The 21,880-nt window shown below is 39.1% G+C and overlaps 1 protein-coding gene across 5 annotated transcripts in view; it reads right to left on the bottom strand.

The window, feature by feature from the left end:
• The window catches only part of esrrga (estrogen-related receptor gamma a), a 73,150-nt gene extending 68,920 nt beyond the window's left edge, over positions 1 to 4,230 (bottom strand). For 4 of the 5 annotated variants that reach the window (XM_032561247.1, XM_032561249.1, XM_032561248.1 and 1 more), the window contains exon 1: positions 3,842 to 4,230. In XM_032561247.1, the coding sequence (XP_032417138.1) occupies positions 3,842 to 3,897 (56 nt within the window). In that variant the 5' untranslated portion in view covers positions 3,898 to 4,230. Of the gene's footprint in view, positions 1 to 3,837 lie in introns of all 5 variants that reach the window. The other variant, XM_032561251.1, reaches the window with a different exon arrangement.
• Positions 4,231 to 21,880: the final 17,650 nt, after the last annotated feature.

Raw genomic sequence — 21,880 nt, 5'->3', positions numbered from 1 at the left:
GCATTCAATCACACAAACACACACACATTGCTTCACAGCCAGTGCGGTGTGCTAGCTAATTGCAGTGTATATATGCGTGTGTGCGTGTCCGTGTGTGTCACAGCTGGTAAAGTCTCTCTTACTGCTCTTTCAACACATAAAGGCCTGCACTGACCCGTGACATACTCTCCCACACTCCGAGCAATGATGGATTGCATATAAATCGGGGAAATTCCCGTCATTCCCTTTAATTTATTCAGTGTTTTTTTTTTAGATAAATTAAAAACAGTGGTTGCAGGTGTACTTCATTTAATTATTGATGCAGCAAGTCCCATACATGCTTATGTTTTATCTGCAAACATCTTCAAAAGAAGGTGCTTTCTGCTGCGTGTGTGTATGACAGTTTGTGTTTCTGTGGACATGTGTGCGCTCATGCATACATGTGTGTCCGTTGGACCTCCTGAGTGCTGGTGTCAGACAAAAGCAAACCCCTGGCCCCCCTCACTTCGCACCTCTCGCTCTATCCGTCTCTCTCATTCCATCTTGCTCTTTACGGGACAAATTTACCACTGGAATGCCCAGAGTCTTCAGAGGAGAGAGAGGCCCACCTTGAGCCTGGGCAAGGGTCTGAAATTGTTTGAGGGCGTGCACGCGTGTGTGTCTGTGCGTGAAGGGGTTATACAATGCAAAAATTGACAATGGGATTCGACGAAGACACACAAAAAGACGAACATCTCTTCCTCGTGCTGGCCTCGTTGGGTCACTCGTGAACACACGCAGGGACACACACCAGCACACACACAAGTTGTGGGTAGGGAGTCACAAATTTGTGCAAAGAAAAGCAAAAAAGCAAACGTGCGCACACCCGCTCACACACACAGAGACGCGCTCGCAGGCTGCAAATCATTGCAGCACATATTGACATGCTTTGACAGATGAATTAAGTAAATGATTTTATAAGGAGATTAAAAGGATTTTAATTTACGCAATCTCTCTTTGGTGTCCCTCCCTCCCCCCTCCCCCCTTCCTGCAGCCGGCTTTACCTCTCTGCCTCTATTGCTTCTTTTTTCCTCATGGCCTGGAAAAAAAAAGACGCAAGTGCAAAAAGAAAAGAGGGCGCAAAACTGATCCATGAAAACCTCGGCACTTTTCTCTTCACATTAATTGGTCTTTTCTTTACTGTGAAGTAATACAACAAAAAAGAGATAAATTGTCTCACCACTTGCAAGACGTCTGGCCTCTAGGCTTAAATTTCTTCAAGAATATTAGTTAATATTTTAACAATGTGTTTAAAGTTATTTTCTCCTTATAGTAGAACACTGACCAAGTTTAATGGGTTAAAAAATATTGAGCATGGCCTGACATGTCTGGCTTTTGATAAATCATTATTTCTTTTTTTAATGAGATTCAAAAATTCATCATCTACAATAGTAAAAGAAAATTTTAATTTACCCACTGCCAGAAAATTATTTTCATTTAATTTTCAAGTTACTGAAATAAATATGCAGAAACATTTTGCGTAATAAATAATTCTAAATGAAATCTGTGCAACATTGTGCTTTTCTTCTTATTCGCACTGCAAACCTTTGCCTGAAAAATTTGCACGGCCGCTGTGCAGTTCTCTCCACAGGTCTGCCCTTTGCACACACAAAAAAATCATAAAATTCACAGAAGTCACGGTAGGAAAAAAATATTTTAATCATATGCAAATTGTATGTATATGGTGACATGGGGGGAATGTAATTATGTTAACAGCTTAAGCGGTACTTGTTATTATTATTGGTATGATCATCATTATCCTTAATATTTTAATTAGGAAAGCTGTGCCTCAAAGCAAAGGAGGCAAAGCCTGAGTGGAGAAGAGAGAATGGTGGACAGATGGATCGATGGAAGGATGAAGGAGCGGACAGACGGGTGACTGGACCACAGGGTCCTCTGAAATACGTGAGAGGGAACAGAGCACATGCAGAAAAAAAAGTAAAAAAAAAAACTAACAAAAAAAAAAACTAACAGGTGAAATCAGACTCATTCCACTGAAGTTAATATGTTAAGTTTCCTTTTTGAGTGTTCATATTTTTTTCCTCAAAACATCTTGCTGCACAAATATAACCATGCAAAAGGTAAATATTCTGGTAAGAAAAAAAATTGCTTTCTGGTCTATTTCAAAGTTTTGAAAGCAGGGACTGGTGTGGATTCTTCAGCTGAAACCCAGCGTGGAGCAGAGAGACTGAACGGAAACATCGTTCAGCGTTTTGTCCCTGCAGCTGGAAGAACCTTAAAGCCAGAGTTTGTTCTGGACATCAAGTCAACTAATTACAAATGATATTAAATAAAATCAGCATTAAAGCATATTTTTCACTTTACTTCTAAAGCTGTATTAGAATCATAACTGAAGTTTCTATTAAAGTCAATGAAAATAGGTTATTATTGGTCTTTTTTAACATGCTAAACAAATAAATTGTAAAGTTCGAAATTAAAGAATACATATAGTTTAAAACGCCAATTTTTACAAAAGCAAACAAGGCTTTGCTCAATAGTAGAGGGGAAGTTTAATTTGAATTCTGCTCATTTCTGTCTTTGGTCTCTGATCATTCGACACGTCGTGCACCTAAGATGGTCCAAAAGACACATACACACACACGCCCACACACACAAAGAAGAGAGATTAAAATATAAAAACTGCCCACTTTCCTTTCAATGTTTAGTAATGTGTGTTTGAGAAACACCAGTAAAACATCTTTTGATTGTTTGCTTTCATATCTCTGCTCCAGACTTTCTCTCATGTAGACCCCTTCATTTCAGATCCATTTCATTAAACTGATTTACTTTAAAGCCAGAACTAAAACAAACTCATCCCATAACTTTGTTATCTCTTGTAATATAGCTTAAATTCATGTGAAAGGTGAGGGATTTTCACTGGCTTATACTTCAATGCGAAGTTTCAAAATTGCTTTATCTTTTTATGAAAAGATAAAGCAATTTTTTTTTAGAAAAAGGAAACATGAAAACAACTAAAATTACTTAATATTTTTGTTTTCAAATGCCATATTTTGAAATGTAAAAAAAATTATTGCCAAAAACACTCAAAAGAAGAAAGAGCACAAGCTGGTGCCTGCTAGAGCAGTCAATCTGCATTCTGAACAGCCTTTTATTTACACCTAAAAGAGCAAAGTGTTAGCTAAAGGAGCAGCTGAACTCCAGTCACTGCGTGTATGTGAGGGAGTGTGTGACCGTCTCTAAATTCTGTGCGGGGCCACACGCTGAGCTGCCCGTCTGAAATTCAACCTCCTCTGGCATTTAAGAGCGCAGCTTTCCCCCTCTCTGTTTCCTCCTCTCCCCATTCTTATGGGCCGCTCTCCTCCCGTACCTCCACGTTCCGCCTGTAACCCCGGTGCCCTGATACCTCACTGATTGTCTGCTTGGATGAACATGCTCAACACAATGGTCCGAACTCACTTGGTGTTTGGCTCAGAGTACAATCCAACTGAAAGTAAAACAATCTCCTGAAGACGGAGAAGGTAAAGTAAAGAATAAAGTCTTCACTCTTCATGCATGTGGGTGTCCAGGTGTGTGTTGCTTTCAGGTAACAGAAATTAGGCTCTCCAAACAAACAGAATAAGAACTGCTGTCCGGATACTGCAACATCACACAGACGCACGCACGCACACCCCCTTACACACGCACACACTGGAGCAGGGATCGCGTGCTACCTGACAGCAGAAACAACCTTGACACGGTGCCGGCCACCTTCACTGCATTCCAGCATACCAACACACATGCAGCCACTCACAGTGAAAGACAGTGAAGATGACAAGTTGGTTAATGCATAGAAAGGTAAGATAAAAAGGTAAAATTTACCTACTCTTGTTCAGAGTGCATTAAAAAACACTCGGATAACGGGTGTCCTACCGACTCCATCAGCGATACCGGGTCATTGTCACATCAACCTCCTCTGAAGAACAGCAAAAAGGTTTAAAAAATATCAAAGTTTTGATATGTTTCCTCTTTCTCCTCTTCTTTCTCTGATCTTCCACTTTCTCTCTCTCTCCCTCTCTCTCTTACTCTCAGTCCTTCCTTCCACTTGGAGGGAGCAATACAATTACCAGGCTCTGCGCCGGCTGCACTGATCGGCTCTGCGTGTGTGTATAGATGCAAGGGAGCGCGTGTGTGCTGTGTGCATGCGAGAGCTGGGGGAGAGAGGGGCTGTAGACGCACACGCAGCCAGCCGGGCAGTCGGGACAGAAAACTGTGCTGCTGTCCTAATCAACGACTTAAAGCCCCGATAGCTGCTCATGAATATTAAGCAGGATTTTGCATATGCAGTCCCTTAGGTCCTGGTTCTGCTGTGATTGGTGGACAGCTGACCAATGGCTGCAGGGATGGGTGGAGAAAGGGGTGGAGAAAAAGGGGGGTCAAAGCAGAGCGAGAGGGAGAGCGGCAGGTGGAGAAGGAGGGATCGGACAAAGAGCGCAGCAAAGAAAACGGGAAAGAAGGAAACAGGGAATAGGACAGGTGAGAGAAAGGTTTAAAGAAAGACAACCTGCCCTCTTTCCTTTAATTTTTCTTTCTTAACCCATCTGTAAGACCTACTTCTTCTAAAAAATCTCTCCCCTCTGATCTGTACTGCTCCAATTTCTTGGCCGTATTGGCGTTTAAACTCTCACAAAAACATTACATATCTACAACAAAAAGACAACAATAAAATAACTTTACCTTCTGCTTTTTTCAAACTTTGTTAAAAAAGTTTTAAAGCAGGCATTTTTTTAAGCTTTCATACACCCCACACCTTGCCTGAAGATAACTTTCTGGTGGAAAACATGGTTTGGAGTTTGCTTGGCTGCAGGACACAAATTTGACCTAATCAAATCCAGAAAAATTGCTAGATCAAAGCAACGAGCGTAAGCTTGACCCTAAACCCAAAGCTTGAATAACATGTCACACTTCCAATGCACACAGACAGGCAGAGCGCAGCGGAGCCCATCACAGCTCAGCAGTAAAATACGAGATTATGGCAATTCCACAGTGCTTGTCCTTTGTTGTGGAATGATTTGGGCATGATTGGGGCAAGGTTCTCCCTGCTGCTTGTTGTTTCTGTCAAACCCCTACACATCTCCTCACCGGCGTGCCGTTTCCTTCCAGTGTCTGCGAACACGCTGGAATGTACCGAGACGGAAACTCCAGGAGAATCCGTGCACGACCCGTCAGTGTAAAACAGGTTGCCGACAGAGGAAAGGCGAATGGGGAAAGGCAAGGAGAGAAGGAAAGGAAAAACGGTACACATTAAACTTCAGGTCTTTTTAGCCAATGTTTCCCAGTTTTCCAACACTCTGGTTCCCCAACAAAAACAACGGAGGTGTGTGCCGAAAAGAGCCAGATTCTAAGAAGAAAATCAGAAGGGTGGCAAGGGGGGATGCAGAGATGAAAGGGAGTGGTTGTAATTAGCACATTTGGAAGAGAACAGATAATAAAACATTTCCTGAAACTAATCTTTACTTTGAAGTGTGTTTGTGGGTGTATGGGTGTAGGGGTGTGTGGGCGTGCATGTGTGTGTGTATGCCGTGGACCTACAAGAACAACAACCTCTTTTCCTGTATTTTTTATGCCACGTATTTGACATCATTTTAAATTTCTGACGCATCTACTAGGTCTAATTTCTAACTTCTGCTGATGTCAGGTGCTGTTTTCATCCCACAAACATCTTTAAAGTCAAAGTTTATTATGACATGAAAAATGTGCTTCACTGAAACCAACCCAAACACAATTTAAAAGTGATGATTTGCACTAAATCAGAATAATTCATAGTTATTACCTCATTTAGTAACTATTGTAGAAACAAAGAGATCATGCAAAAGAGAAGCAACCCACAAACACACACAGACGCTGCTTTTCATGTGGACAGAGGGAGATGAATTCAAGCGCATTCATGGACGCTCTGAGGCTCATGCACACTCACACACACACACACACACTCACGGTTATGATGTATCCAGAGGCTTATAAGCATCGACAAAGATGAGTGTGAATCAATGCTGCCGCCACCACTGTGCAAACAAATCTTTTACTGAAACCTCCGTCTCTAAAGCACATGTGCTGGGAATCCCACACACACATGCGCATCTATCATTCTTGAGTCTGTGGAAATAGATTAGGAGTTGAACACTAAAGTAATGTTGTGATCAACATACCAGTTAAATGTGAAACCGTCTAGCTGCAGGTTCTTTAGAAATATTCAAATGGATTAAAGTGAATATTAGAAAACTGCCAGAGCTTCACAAGAAAGACCAATCATTGAAAAAGGTGATTCATTCTGTTAAATATTTAATTAATTATAATAGCAAAATACTGAATGTCAATTGCACACATAAAATCATAAACGGAGCTGATTCACAACAGGAAACAAATACGTCAAAAATCTTCTGGGTCTTGAAGTAATCTGTTCTCATTGTTTCCATATCACTTACTTCTTATTCTCCTGTCTGACCCCCATCCACCCCACCTCACCCCTCCTAGACTATCGATTGCCTCTGAATCTGAGAGCATGTTGACAGTGACCCCTTTAGGCCACTTCCCTCTGAAAGGAGACAAACCCTCCTCGGATTAAGCTCAAAACCATAAAACGAAAGGCGTCACATCTGTGCAATTTCTTTGAATTCCTCTGAATAACTAAATCATTTTCAAAACATTTCAGAAATTAAAAATATAAAATCTCACCTGATCCTATCAGTTTGTCCCATAGCCAATAATTGCATGCATGAATTCAGTCATGGACTGCAACGTCACTCACATCCCACTCTGCTCTGTTATCTGTGATTGTGTGCAGGAGTCTGTGTGGGTTGCCTGTTTTGACCCTGCGGTGGCAGCCTGTTGACATCTATGGAAGAATTATCCTTTGCAACTCTTACCGACATCAATCACAGTGCTCAATAGGCCACGGCAAGTTCACTCAAAGCAATACAGGTGTGTGTGTGGGTGTGTATTTGGGTGTCGTTGCTGGTCAACATGATCTTTAACAAATTCATGAGGTGTCCACTTAGAAAGCTGACCCAGTGACACAAATGTGCCAGTCATAAACAGAACCAAGTTTCATTCATATTCAACCACAATCAGATAAAGTTATTACTTTAACGTTAAATATAAAGTATAAATAAGTGCTTTGTTATTTTCCTGCCTGTGATAAAAGGGTTCTTATGGCATTTCACAATCACAATTTCTTACTTCGCTTTATCAAGGGAAGGGGAAAGGAACAGAAGAGACAGAGAGCTTCTGCTTGTACTTCACTAGTAACCAACAGAGGGAGCTGTGGACTCTGGTCCATTTATACACAGCCAGAAAAAAAAGCTTTGAATTAAGTCTGGATGAGTGTTCATGTGTTTAGCCATAAAATATAATACAGTCATCTACTGATCATTATATTAACAAAAGATCTTTAAAAAAAATTGAAATTCTGACACACGCACACAAACACACAATTAAAACAAAGAAAAAGGTGACGCAGGAGAAACTTGAGTTCAGTTTTCGGATTGCTGTTTGCAGCAAATGCAGCAGAAACAGAGCGAGAACAATCAGGTTAAAGATGGGAGATAAAGGTGAGATGTAGATTTAACAGATGAACTGTCTGACAGCAGTGAGATCTTGCTGTTATCCAAATTTATGCTTACTTGCCTTTACTTAATTTTGTTTCGCTGTGCTCTGGAATGCCAGCCTTTGTTTAAAAAAAAGTATTTTCATTGTCTTCTACAAACTTGCGTGATGTGAATTATTAACATTGTTAAATTAAGTAAAATCTGCACTACTACTGAAAAACGAACCAGTAAAAGTGATTTTGTTTTTGCAGTTTCTGCATAATTCAAATATTTTTATAAGAATCATACGTTATACATTTGTCATACATTGATTGCTTATAATCTCCTATCAGTGCACTTGACCTAAACTTAATAATAAAATATTAAAACAAGCTTAGTTTCAAACACCCTCAGACAAAAATCCATCAAGTGATCTAATAAGTTGAAATGTTTCATAATATACGACTTTTTATCAAGGGGTTTGAAAAACTATACTGACTTATTCTTATTTTTAGATGCCCTCAATGGTCCTGAAACTATGAGTACGGTCAACTAGATCAGTAGCTCTGGATGTGTCTTTTTAGTAAGCAAATACAACTCCATTGAACAAACAAGCCAAATGCCCAAAATCTTCTTGACTTTAATTTCTTTGAGAATCTGCTAGAAATATGTCTGTTTGTGCACACATGAGATGTGTGGGTGTGTGTGTGTGTGTGAGCATCAAGGCACTTCCAGGCAGGAAATAGATGCTGATCAAGGCCAAGGAGAGAGCCCCAGAGCTGCTTGGAAAAGCTGCTTGATTTAGGGGGCTTTCTGGAACCTGTCACCAGAACTCTGTTTGGGTAACCTTTGCAGCAGCATGGTATGAGAAGACACACACACATGAAACACACCGAAGCTTATGTAATCACACCACACACACACACCACAACTACCCCTCATTCCAATGAATTTTGCTACAGCACATTAACTATTTGTTTGGACATGTACTGTTAGTTAGAAGAGCTAACTCACGCAGAAAGTTGCCATATGTCCACACAGTGACCGATTTCATTGGAACCATGTTCCCCGTCACAAAGGTCAGGTAGGTTTTGCAGCTGAGAGGAATGAGGTGTGAGCTTAAGCGTATGCTCATCAGAGACACAGACAGTACAAGGAAAGCATTTATATTTAGATGAGAAAAAGTGGGTGAGAAAGGGTGTCATGTAGAAGGTGACTTTACTATTAATAAAAACAGAATATTAACCTCTGCTAAAAATTTATGACATCATAGTGGACTGTTCTGCATACTTTTAGAAAGTTTTAGCTCTTTTGATTTCAAAGTTTGAAGCAAATCTGTTGGGTAAATGAAATTGCATAAAGATTTTTACCACTTAACACAATCAAATACTCAAATAGACACAGCAGCAGGTCATGTCTGCTAACTTTGCTGTCAGTGGTCAGACTGAAGGTTGGCTAGACTGCACCTCATTACAGAGTGAAAGGTGTGACCTCATCGAGTGAGGACAGGCTAAAGGAAAAGGCTTTTGGCTCAACTGAGGTTGTGACCTCATCAAATGGGGACAGATAGGGCAGAGATGATAGATCTCAACATTGAAAAAGTGTGTTAGTGTGTCTGCATGCACGTTGTTTCCACTGAAGCTATGTTAATGTTCCTAGCACAGGCCACATACTACATGCTACTAACTGCAACACATATTGTGAGAAAACAGACATGTCAGTCCAAGTAAAACCTCAGACTCCCACCTTCAACTTGAAAGCAACTGCAGTTGTTAATTCTCCTTCTGAGAGAACCATTCATGTGGGGATAAGAAGGGCTCAAATGTAAAAAAAAACTCAGTTAAAATAATATTTGCGTGGGAACATGTGTTCAGTAGATACAAAAAGAGGTTTAGTCTGCTAATAACAGAACATGAATAACATATTATCTCACCAATTTTTGTTTTACTTAAAACTTTCTCTAATTTGGACAGCTACCACTCTACTATCTAGTTTCCCTTCCTCCTCCTTCTCATCCTCTGGTATTCATATATTCTCTGGCATAAATTAGAACAGGGATGTAATTATACACAGAATGAGTTTTGCCTGGGTAAGAAAGCACTGAGTTTGTGTGTGCTTCTATTGTGTATCTTCCCAGCAGCCTGTGAGCCTGTTTAAAGCAGCGTTCTGTATTGAAATGGGTGACTTCGGAGAGGTGCGCTCCTTTAATTACGCCGCTCTCAAACAGAACATGAGTGGGATATTCCACTGGGATTACTTCACTCTCAATGCAGTCTCTCTGTTAACACAATACACACACATAAACACGACACACATGTACTCCAAGACATAAATGAATACCTGCCAAAAAAGCCTGTCTCTCCAATAGTACAACACTCAATTTATTCAACTGAGGTGCAAGCCAAGTGAATAATTCCACTACTAATAAAGACAGTAAGAGGCGGCGTTTGCACAGACAAGAAGTGGGAAAAAGGATAATAAAACAGCATAGAGGGAGCAAAGTCTTTGGAGTAAAAGTAAGCCTACAGGAGAAAGAGTGATAAAGTTCAACAAGACATATTTTTTACTCCAGTTATTTAAACAACCAGTGTAGAATAGCAATATTTGTTGGTAAAACATTTTCCTTTCAACATTAAGTGTCATTGGAAACTCTCAAACCAGCACTACGTCAAGGAAAGGTGTTCTAATCTGCTTATTCAGATTCAATAAATTAGAATATGTATTCTGATGAGGCTCATTTGTCAGATTAAAAAGTACCTTTTGAAAATGTCCAACCTTTAAGCCAGTATAAAACATACTTTTCATTAAGTCCACATATCTGTGTAAAAATGTTTTATATGGGTGATGTAATATTCTAATTTTAAATGTCATGTTTCCATTACCAAATACGAAATCAACCAACCATGTGACATTTGCAAAACGTCATGATAATCTCTAAAACTTGTGGAAAAACTTTATGTTAACTGAAAAATGAAACTGAAACTTTTGGAAATACGTGCATCCGATTTCATCGCTCATAAAGCATACCACCTAAAGAGGGAAACTGTGGATTAGTAGGACGAGTAGTTATTTTGCAATCCAAAAGTTGTGGGTTTGATTCCAGCTACTCCTGTCACATATCAATGTGTCCCTGAGCAGGGCACGTAACTCCAAGTTTCTTACCAATCTGTGCATCAGTTTATGCATGTGTTCCTGTTAGTGAGTGCAACTGGGTGAATGTGGCTGAAATATAAAATGCTTTGAGTGGCTAGTAAGACTAGAAAAGTGCTATAAAAAATTCTGTCCATTTCCCAATCATCAAACAATGTTGTTAGTTGTGTGATGGTCTGGGGCTATCTGAGAGCCTCGTGACTCCCTTTAAATTTGAGCACGAATCCTACGCTCTGCTAGAAAATGCTGAAAGAGAATGTTCAGCCTTCACTTTGAACCTAAATGTACTGGAGTTTAAGATTTATTGCCGGAGGACAATGATGCAAATCACAGCAGCAAGTCCACCTCTAAACTGATCAAAAACCCAAGTGAAAAATTTTGAGTAGCTTAGCCAAAGTTAAATCTTAAATCTGATCAAGATGCAGCTTGATCTATAACAGGCAATTTATGAGACGCAGCTTGATCTTTAACAGGCAATTTATGAGACGCAGCTTGATCTTTAACAGGCAATTTATGTAAAAAAACAAAAACAAACATTCATTGTTAAAAGTTATGCTAACAGGATTGAGTCCAAATTCATCCACAGTGATGTAAAACTTTGGCAGTGGTCAGTGTGAAGGGTAGCACAGCAAAATATTACATTTAAAGGACAACCCCTTTCTCACACAAGAGATAAATTGTTTACCTAGGTTCTTTTAATTTAATGAAATTGGCATTTGAAAACACTTTTTTTGTTTCTACTCCAGGTATGTTTTCGAGACATTAAAATTTGACAGGGCAAATTTGAATGTTGTAAAAAGAAAAAAACTGAAAAAATCTGCAAGGGGCCAAATTCTTTTTTAAAGTTTTGTGTGAGTTGACCAACATGTTCAGCAGCAGATATTCGATTTATGAAAGAATTCCAAAACTTGAGGAAGTCCAGGTATAATTCAGACATCTTGGTGCCCTAGTACGCTACTATCCTAAAGAGACTCTACATTGAAGACAGTAAAGAAATTGCACTAAAACTATAATGACAACTTTGAGAAAAGACACAAAGGTCAAAAGTTTGAATTATTTTTTCTTTGTTACTTCATATGACTTGAATCAAAACCTAATGATGTCATAGCTTTTTGCAGAGAAAAAAAAAGATTAAATCTTTTTAAATCTTAAAAAAAACATATTTACTTGGGTCAAGCTATTTGGTGAGATGGTGAAAATTTGTTGTGTTAGACTGATGGCAATATTGCACCAATAAGAAAAAAGGGGCCACAAAAGTCCACCGTCAAAGATACACAAACCATAAACACACTCCACTTCATCTGCGTCGGTGTCTAATGACGTGTGTGAGTAATTACTTTAAGTCCAATGTGTGCGGCCGTTTAAGTGTCTCTGCTCATGTATGTTTTTATCTAGGCTTTCGGCTCTGTCTGCGTGAGCAATGAGTATGTTTAATGGTGTGTGTGAAAATAATCACTTAATCGCAGCTTCCTCCATTTGAAAGGTGTGTGTAAGTGTTAATGTGTGATTCTTGGTGTAATGGTCTCAATGTAAGAAAAAAGATGGAAGACACTATGATGGGCAAGGTGTCCTGAAAAAAACAGAAGTGAAACAGTGAAATGAATGGTTTGAGGGCATTTAAAAAAGCTTTGAAATGGCGAAAAGGTGACAAAATAAAACACTGAACAGAAATTGAGGGAGAACCTCTGGAGAAAGACACACCCTTTCTCTTTATCTCTCTCTCTAATTCTCCACTATAACCCTTCCTTCCAATCTAGCTCTCCAAACCGTCGGCTTGTGAATTTATAGTTGGCCCAATGATTGCTTCTCAGGCCATGATGGCTGTAAATTGCTTTGCCATTTGGTAAATGCTGGCAGTTAGAAGGTATACAAGTAATTATTTCCGCTTGTGCTGATTGAGACATAATTTCAGACGAGGTCCTGGAAAAATGACAGCATTTTGAAACAACTCTGTTTTAATTTCCCAGCATTTCTAATTAGAATCTGTTTGAACATGGGGAGGTTTTTTTTTTATGTGGTTTCCTCCAATGGGGCCAGAAATAATTAAACTGTCAAGGGGAAATAAATACGTATAAACAAGGCATAATTTTTACAGAGCGCAGCACCTTGTCAGGCCATGACTTTTTGTGAAGAAAAAGAATGTGAGGAACAATAAAGGGGCATAGAGGACATACTGATGCTATACATAAACATGCAATGAAAAACATACCTAATCTATAGATCTGCAAATGTATAAACTAACCAAAACCCCCTGAAAATTCTCTATTTTGCCAATTAAGGTCATTTTTATACATAAAAACCAGTCCATATAAAACCATTTCATCTTCAGAAGAAATGTGACCTAGAGAAAGTGCTCAACCTTTCAATAAGGAACAGTTTTAACTCCATGCCGTAATTTACCATGGGATTACATAACTCTACAACATTACAGGAAACATAAATGCCAAAACAATCATTTACTAAACAGACAATAAAACACAGATTCTCTGCCCCAACCAATTCCTGAGCAAAACCTCAACTAGTAATTAGACATTGCTTGATTTTATGTAAGAATAGGAATTTCTGATGTTTACCAACTGACAGTTTAAATTATTCTAAAGATAAGGACTACTAGCCTATTTGGTTGTTTATTCCTGCATTACAAAAAAGTTTGATTCTAATAATTTGTAACACAGATGTCACACTCTGATCAAACTTTAAATCCCCCCAAATTTTAACCATTAGTCATACTGGGAAGAAAATAAGACTCATCATTTCCATCTCAACAACAAGATTTTGTTGAAATAGATGATTTTGCCCATCATCTGTTTTTTGGCAATAAGAGTTCTTAGTTGTGCTCTTTTTAATGGCTTAACAACAACCTCTCTACATCTACATGCTGCAACAAAGAATTATTGTCAGCAAATATACAACAGATATTGTCTAAACACAAGATACTTAAATAACTAGCTAATACTTACTGTAGTCTAAGCAGTTTATTTACCACATGCATACCCGCATACCAGTGACATGTAAGGTTCATGACTGGTGAGGCACAAACTCCACAATAGACGGATATAGAACTAATAATGTAATAGCAAGGAAGATAAAAGCATATTAAATAAGTTCGCTTGTGACATGATCTTACCTTTATTTTATATAGCGTCCATGCAACTATCCTTCTCCATGAATAGCTCTGTCATTTTGTTGTGAAAAAATAAAATCAAAAAAGTTCGTGCCTCTCTTTTTCTTTTCATTTTCAAAAATCTGCCAGCCAAAGGCAGTGGCCTTGAATGGTCCTGTTTTTCCCCATGATTGTTTTCAGTCGTTTCAATGCGTAGAAGAAGAGCACCTGGTGCTCGTTGTGTCTATGGGGCTCAGCACTGCCCCCTGTCAGGGAGGCATTTTCACTGCACATTTGTGGTCGATCAGAAAGACTAAATTCTCTCTGACTAAATATAGTGCATTTTCACTGTATATTTATGATCTCACTGTGAAAATGCCTCACCGATAGGGGGCAGTGCTGAGCCCCATAGACAGCGTCACACACAATCATTCTTTCGGCTCCCAAACGGGTCTTAATTTATTATCACCAGCAGCCTCATAACTCGGCAAATAGGAATGTTTTATATGATAAATCGTTTTGGACTCAATTTTCCATATATGAGAAGCCTTCTACTTCCTTAATTTTATGTATTTGTTCTATTACAAAAGCAGACTTTCTTATTTTTGTGTAATATTTTAATCAAACTTTTAATTTTTAACAAAATCAAATTAACAAAACACTGCAAACAAATCTACCAAACAGACCACAATAATACTTCATTAATAGCCAGATGCTGCTTCTCTTACAGGTGTCAGTTATATTTCTGAGCTTTTGTGATGCACCCTACTCCCCTCACCATTGTCTATTTTCTGAGGGGATGGTCTCACCTGTCTGCCCTCTTCTCTGTCCACAAGGCTGCCAAGCTAATCAAAATAAAGTTCTGGACTGAGCAGAGTCGACTCCACTCTGTAGAGCCACTGAGAGAGTAAGAGCTGAGCAGCCAAAGGAAAAAAAGTGGAGAGATGTCTCTCTTTCTCCTCTCCCTCTCTCTTTCTCTCACTTTCTCCCTGCTGCACTGCTGGGCTTGTAACCTCTCCCTTTTAATGAGGAAGGGCTCTCAGTGAGGAGCCGGCTCCCATCGTTTACTTCAAAGACCCGGTTCTAAAAGCGTTCATGACCGACCCATCACTACACTGCACTTACACTGCATATAGAAAGTGTTCATTCTTCACTTTATTATTAAGATATTTGGAACCACCATGACTCTTCCTTGCTGGCCAACTCCAGAGCTCCTCTGTGGAGAGAGGAGAAAGTTCCTCATGGACAACCATCTCTGCAGCAATCCACCAATCAAGCCTTTATGGTAAAGTGGCCAGACAAAAGCCAATACTTAATAAAAGCCTCATGGCAGCAGCCCATCTGGAGTTTACCAAAAGGCTCATGAAGGACTCTAAGGCCATGAAAAACAAAATTCTCTGATCTAATGAGGCAAAGATTGAACTCTTTGGTGTGAGTGCCAGACATCAAGTTCGGAGAAATCAGACATGACTTTCCTCCAAACATGATGGGGGTTGTTGTATTGACCACCAGGTCAATACAGTGAAGAAATGTGTTTTCAACATCATGAAGTGTTGACTAGTCTGGATAGACAGAAAGATGAAGCCATGTACAGAGATGTTGAAGATGAAAACCTGCTCCAGAGCTCTCTTGACCTCAGACCGAGATGACGGTTGATTTTTCAGACAACATCCAAACCACACGGCCAAGGAGTGGTTTCAGGTTTGCTCTATAAATGTTCTGGAGTGGCCAAATCAGTCCAGACGTGACTCCAACTGAACATCTGTGGAGAGTTCTGAAAATGGCCGTCCATTAATGCCTCCCATCACACCTGATGGAGCTTGAGAATAATCTAAAGATCTGTGTGCTAAGCTAATGCCCTCATATTCAAAAGACATGAGGCTATAATTGCAGCCAAAGGTGGATCAATAAAGTATTAAGGATAGGTTCTGAGAACTTTACGGATGGACTGTAACTAAATTACTCACCTGAAACAACGTCATGTAAACATCACAGCTATTAGAGAAAATTCAGTTGATGTCCAAACCCAAACTCGGCATCAACAATTTGGAGAAATCACCCTTGAAGAAAGGGACATTTTTCCACAGCAAGAGTTGAGTTTTAGAAATTTTAATCTATTAACATTTTACTACTACAGCAGGGTTGGTACAAATATAAGCAACAATACAATTCTGTGAGTCTGAAAATTGAGCTTGAAACACTGAATGACAAAGTGAGTGCGCACTGATAGGCAGCACTAATAGAGATGCATTTGAACTAGAGCTACTCAATTACAACCTGACAACTCAAGGACCCCATCTCACTGACCCCATATGAACAGACGCTCACAGACACACAGGCACATACATATGAAGCACTGTGTAATCCCACCAACATGGATCTAATAAAGTCCATGAGGAACTTTCTCCTCTCTCCACAGAGGAGCTCTGGAGTTGGATATACAGCAAATGTCAAAGACTTTACTAGAACATAAACAAAAAGTGAAATAAATAAATATTTAATTTGCTAAAGCATTTTACTAATGATTTACCTAATTTTTTTTTTAGGTTTATGTAAAAATACATCCTCCACATCTTTGTAACATGTTGCACTCAAATACATACATAGGGCCTGAATCAGATAGGATCTGTTTTATGTGAAAGAATCTAAGGGCTTATTGATGTTTTATTTATTTATTTTAACAAATAAACATAGGGTATGTTTAATTATTCCATAAAATCTTTCATCTCTTAGTGTACCGTGAAAAAAACTATATTTGTCCAGTATACTCAGTCACATAAACTTGTATAAAAATTCTATTTAAACATTTTGCAACATTTAAACATTGCTTAGTTTTTACTTTTAAATAGTACATTTAAATTTTTTAAACAGAATTCCATGTCTGAATTATCAAAGTTAGTTTTTCCTGAAGCCTAACATTTATGAAAAGAAAACAAAAGAAACTTAAATTAGTTTTTCTTTTAACTAAATTTGAAAATCTATGTTTATTTGCTTAAACCAGATGGTGAACAGATACAGGTTCTATGAGAAGGGCTTTGTGTGTGTAGACGTACACATGTACTAAAGTTAACGGTACACTTGGATACAAACAATTCTCATCTAATATTAATAGGATATGTTAAACAGTAACACTAAGTCAGCATGGACGAGGAAGGCATCTCTGAGTGCCAAGTAGAGAGATGAATGTCATGCTGACTAAAGTTACACACAGTGATATATTTGAATATGTTGCAAGGTAACTTTTAGGAAAAACAGTCTCAATTTATAAATAAAATAAATAACTAAAAAATATTTATAATATGAATAATGATAATGTGCTACACAGCGTTTTGTTTTACAAAACAGAAAAAAGTTATCTATTTCAAAGATGCTAATTGAAGGTGCAACATAACCTTAAATAGAAAATCAGAGAAAGAAATTAATGGATCACACTATTAGTCTGTAATTGGCCTTAATCTGAATTTGTATCCAGAGGCTCTTGCCTCTCTATTCTTGACTGCATGGCTCTGTGTCTGTAATTGTCTGGATGTGTGAAACAGTCACCCGTTCTTTGAAACAAAAACAACCACTTAGGCATGAACAGCAGCGCTTGGGAGACATCAATATTTCAGTCAGGTGTGTCGAGACAGAGAAAGGGGGAGACAGAGTGAGGAACATGAAAGCAGCAATGAGGGGGGGACCCCTGCCATACTGAGGCATTCCCAAGACTGACGGAAAGACTGAGGCTCTGCATATGTGTGTGTGTGGGTGGGTGTGTATTATGTGATTTTCCCCCATCGTCACCCCGCTCCAACACTCGCTATTGTGTGTACCACCTCTGTCACCTTTCCTCTAATCAGGAGTTTAAATCAATGACGTTGTCCAAAACTATAATTGCCCGTCCTTAAACTGCTTCTCTCGCAATATGCTTTCACCAAGAAACGACTCGGCAGCAGAAATACGCCTTTGCGTGTGTTGTTGTGTGTGTATGTGCGAGCTGGATTAAGAGTATTTTCTCATTACAGCAGTGTCTGAATGTGTAGAAAGTGCTTCTCACATTGTTTTACAGCATCCTGAAACCTCAGAGCTCAGCACTAAGCAGCATAATACCCTGTTGTCCCACACTGATGCCTTCTTGTGGAACTGTTTCCACAAAATGGCTCATAAGCTGGACCCATTGCACTTTACTGATTAGGCCGTTCGAGAACAAATTAGTGTACAAAAAAAAAAAAATCGGAAGACTAATTTGTTGCTATAAGCTAATTTCTCTATGATTATACACATGCAAAAAAGAATAGCTCAGTCATTTAGGATTCTCCGAAGCAGTAGTTCCAAAGTGGTAAAGATTTATGAGCCTAAAATCACAGATTTAACACAAACATTACAAATGGGCTAGTTAAATGAAGGCATGATGACAGGGTAAACAGCTTTGATAATACTCATGCCTGCAAAAATATATCAATCGTATTTTAAATTGAATTCAAATTCAGAAGATCATTTTCTTTGTGTAATACACAAAATTTGGCTAATGGCTTGTACTTCTATATCACTTTATCAAGTTTGAGAACCTCAAAGCACTTTACACAAAAATTCGTCATTCCTCCCATTCCTCCCATCTTGAGTGACTTTTTGCCAAACAGATCTTCTTTACCTACCCATGGCATGCACCAACATTACTAAATTGTCACAGCTACAGTATAATGTGACTGTGAAGCCACAATGCACAGCCCATCATGTGTGTGAGTCGAATGGTTTCTTGTCACATTGTGTTACCCTATGCTTAAGTCCAATTAACTAGACAGGCATTTTCTTGGCCTGACGATACACTGACATCAGTTAAATACACACATTTCCAACAAATAATTGAAAGGGAAACACATTCACACACCATTACACAGACAGACAGTTCAACAGATAGTAGCTAGATCACCTGGAAACAATGTGTCAAAGGTAGACATCTGCAATGATGTCTGAATCTTTCTGCTTCTTCATCTACACGGATGGACAGAATGGTAGAAAGAGTTGTAGACGAGAAAGCAAAGAAGAAAGACAGATAGAAAGAGAGATTTCTGGTTAACAAGGTGTTGAGCACAACAAGCCCTGAGGAGTCTACGCTCTCTTACCCTCAAAGATTAGACACCTTACCCTCCGTCAATCCCACTGCCTCTCTTGTTGCGACACAAGGGGAACATGCCACTAACACAAGGGGCACACCCTGGGAATAAACTCTGCCTCTCCTTCTCCTGGATGATTCAGTCCTTGCTTTTTGCAGATTTTTACTCTCTTCTCTTCCTGTTTGTTTGTTAGGTCCAACTAACTACCAGTACCAATCTGATGTAAACTCAGATTGAATTCTGAGATTAAACTTCAAGAGTAGCTTTACACAAGGAAAATATGTGACTGTAACCTAGAACCCTGATCCAGAACGATGCTCACATTCTCACTAAAACTAGGAAAATAGAGCACATTACCTCAGTTAATGTCCTTACACTGGCTCCCGAAACTCAGCAAGTAGACTTTAAAATGCTTTTGTTAGTTTATTAATCTCTGAATGACTTGGCACCAAAATACATTAAAGAGCTGTTGTCATTGTATCAATCTCCCAGACCACTCAGATCTCCTGGTTCAAGTCTACTCTGTGTCCCCAGGACCAGGACCAAACATGGGGAGGCAGCATTCAGTTTTTAGGCTCCTCTAATCTGGAACAAACTTCCCTGAAAACAGCAAAAGTGCCAATTCTCAATAGTAAGTGGGTGAGAGGCAGAGTACACCCGGGACAGGATGTAAACCATACATCCTGTGTGAGTAAGAGTGTATCTATTGCAGATGTTGGTAAGTGTGCGACATTAAAAAAATTAAAAAAAAAATGTTTTTGGACCTATACCAAAATTCTTCCACACAAACAGCTGCCTGTAAGTTCAATAAGCTCTGTCCTCCTTTCTTTGCTTCTACCGCTCTCTAGTCTCCTTCATTCATCGTTCTTTTCTTATATCAGTTCTCACCGAGCTACAAACTTGTTTCACCCTCTCTTAGGTGTTTGACACCTCTCTCCCACATGAGCATCTCTATGTGTCAAGACAAATTGGCTGAGACTCACATCTTTTTCTCTCTTCCTCAGTCTGCTCACCACTCAACCGAAGAGAGGTACAGAGCAAGCGAAAGAAAGAACAGGTAACATAATGTGAAGAGTGGGGGAAGATTGAGCAAAATGCACTGGAGTTATGGTGCAAATGTTACAAAGAAAGATGTCATAATTAAAAAAGGACGAAAGCCAAAATACACTTGACCAAAATACATGTCTGCCACAGCAAAAAAGAAAATCAGAGAAAGAAGGAGTTGCTTTTTTGGAAAATACAGGAAACAGAGTTGATTAGGTTAAGCTATGCAACTTGAAGCCAGATATTTACAGTCTATAAAAAACACAATTTTATAAATGCAGATATTATTTTGATCATCCCAATTGACCTAAACTGGTGAAGTTTAATCTGATTTATTTTCAAATTCTTAGCAGCTTTATGTTATAGTTATGATTTTTCTTCTTTGTTCAACAAGGGAGTAAATCAAGTTTAGGTAAAGAGGAATGGCTCTAAATCCAGGGCAACCCTAGAAGAAAACCTGAACAACACTGCATACAATCTGAGTTTGGGGCAGTATTGTACCACCATCTGGAAAACAACCCTAAACATACAGCCATAGGAATAATGTAATGCTTTAGATCAAGGCACATTAATGTGTTAGAATGGCCTAGACCAATATTTAATTTGTAGTAAGACTTGAAAATGGAGGTTTTAAACCTTTTCCAGTCCAATCTGACTGAGCTTGAGCTACTTTGTAAAGATGATGAACAAAAGAACTTTATAGCTTAGATCATTTGTGTTCAGTACCGACATTTACTTAATAAATGTAACATAATCTTATTAAAAATAACTATGCTGGTAATTATTACAATACACAACATACCTGTATGCTTGTAGATATGTTTATAAGTTACCTAATATGTAGTTGTGATTGTTGTTTTATTATCTAAAAGTTCTGAAATGCACATCTTTAAAAATACTCTCTAGCTCTCTTAAATATTAAACCGATGCTGAAAGTAACTACAGATGTTGTCAAACATTTTCACACACACAAGGACTAATACTGGGCATCACATAAGCAAATATGGTTTTCCTGTTGCAAACCTGTACTTTTTCTAACATACTTTTAATGCATACAAACACCTTCACACCCTCTCACACACACCCCAACACGCACACAGGCCTATAGCACTGCGACAAAGAGATCAGAGAGACGGGCAGAAAATAATAGAATCTTCATCCCAGTAATCCATATTCATTCTTCTCATCCCTCCTCGCCTCATTCCTCCTGCCCTGCACGCCACGCTTCCCTGTATCTGACATTCAAATGAGTTGTCTTTTCTCCCTGGTTAGACACACACGCACACACGCCAACATTCGCTCTCTCTTTTTGTTTCTCTCTCTCCCATGCATGCACACAAACACATGGATACTCATCCACTTTCTTAGATACTTTCTGCCCCGTTGCACCCGTGATGGCAAATTGAGCGCCTCCCATCTCTCTCCCTCTCTTGCTCACTCTCTCTCTCTTGACTCCTCTCATCTTTCCTCCATCTTCTTCCTCCCCGACACCTCCAGACCGTTTCCCCTTCCTGTGATTTTACTATAGGCAGGTACGGCTGGATCACAGGCCAAAGAAAGAGGGGAAGAGGCCTTTATGTGCTGAATGAGCCAGAGTGTGACACTCACTGCAACCTACCTATCTATCTATCTATCTATCTATCTATCTATCTATCTATCTATCTATCTATCTATCTATCTATCTATCTATCTATCTATCTATCTATCTATCTATCTATCTATCTATCTATCTATCCTCATGGTCCTATTAGCGGGAAGATGGAAGTGTGATCATGGTTACTGTGTGCTAACAGGGAGCGTGCTGCCATGGATGACAAATATTACACACACTCGCACACATGCAGCCATGCAGGGAGAAAACACTTGGTAGATTTCATCACTGCTTGTAATTATGATCCTGTCAGGTCCACAATGTGGCAATCCATAACGACACACGCACAAATGCACCC

This window comes from Xiphophorus hellerii, chromosome 4, assembly GCF_003331165.1.
Source record: "Xiphophorus hellerii strain 12219 chromosome 4, Xiphophorus_hellerii-4.1, whole genome shotgun sequence".
In the NCBI taxonomy this organism is placed as follows: domain Eukaryota; kingdom Metazoa; phylum Chordata; class Actinopteri; order Cyprinodontiformes; family Poeciliidae; genus Xiphophorus; species Xiphophorus hellerii.
This window is presented reverse-complemented; position numbering and strand designations above follow the sequence as displayed.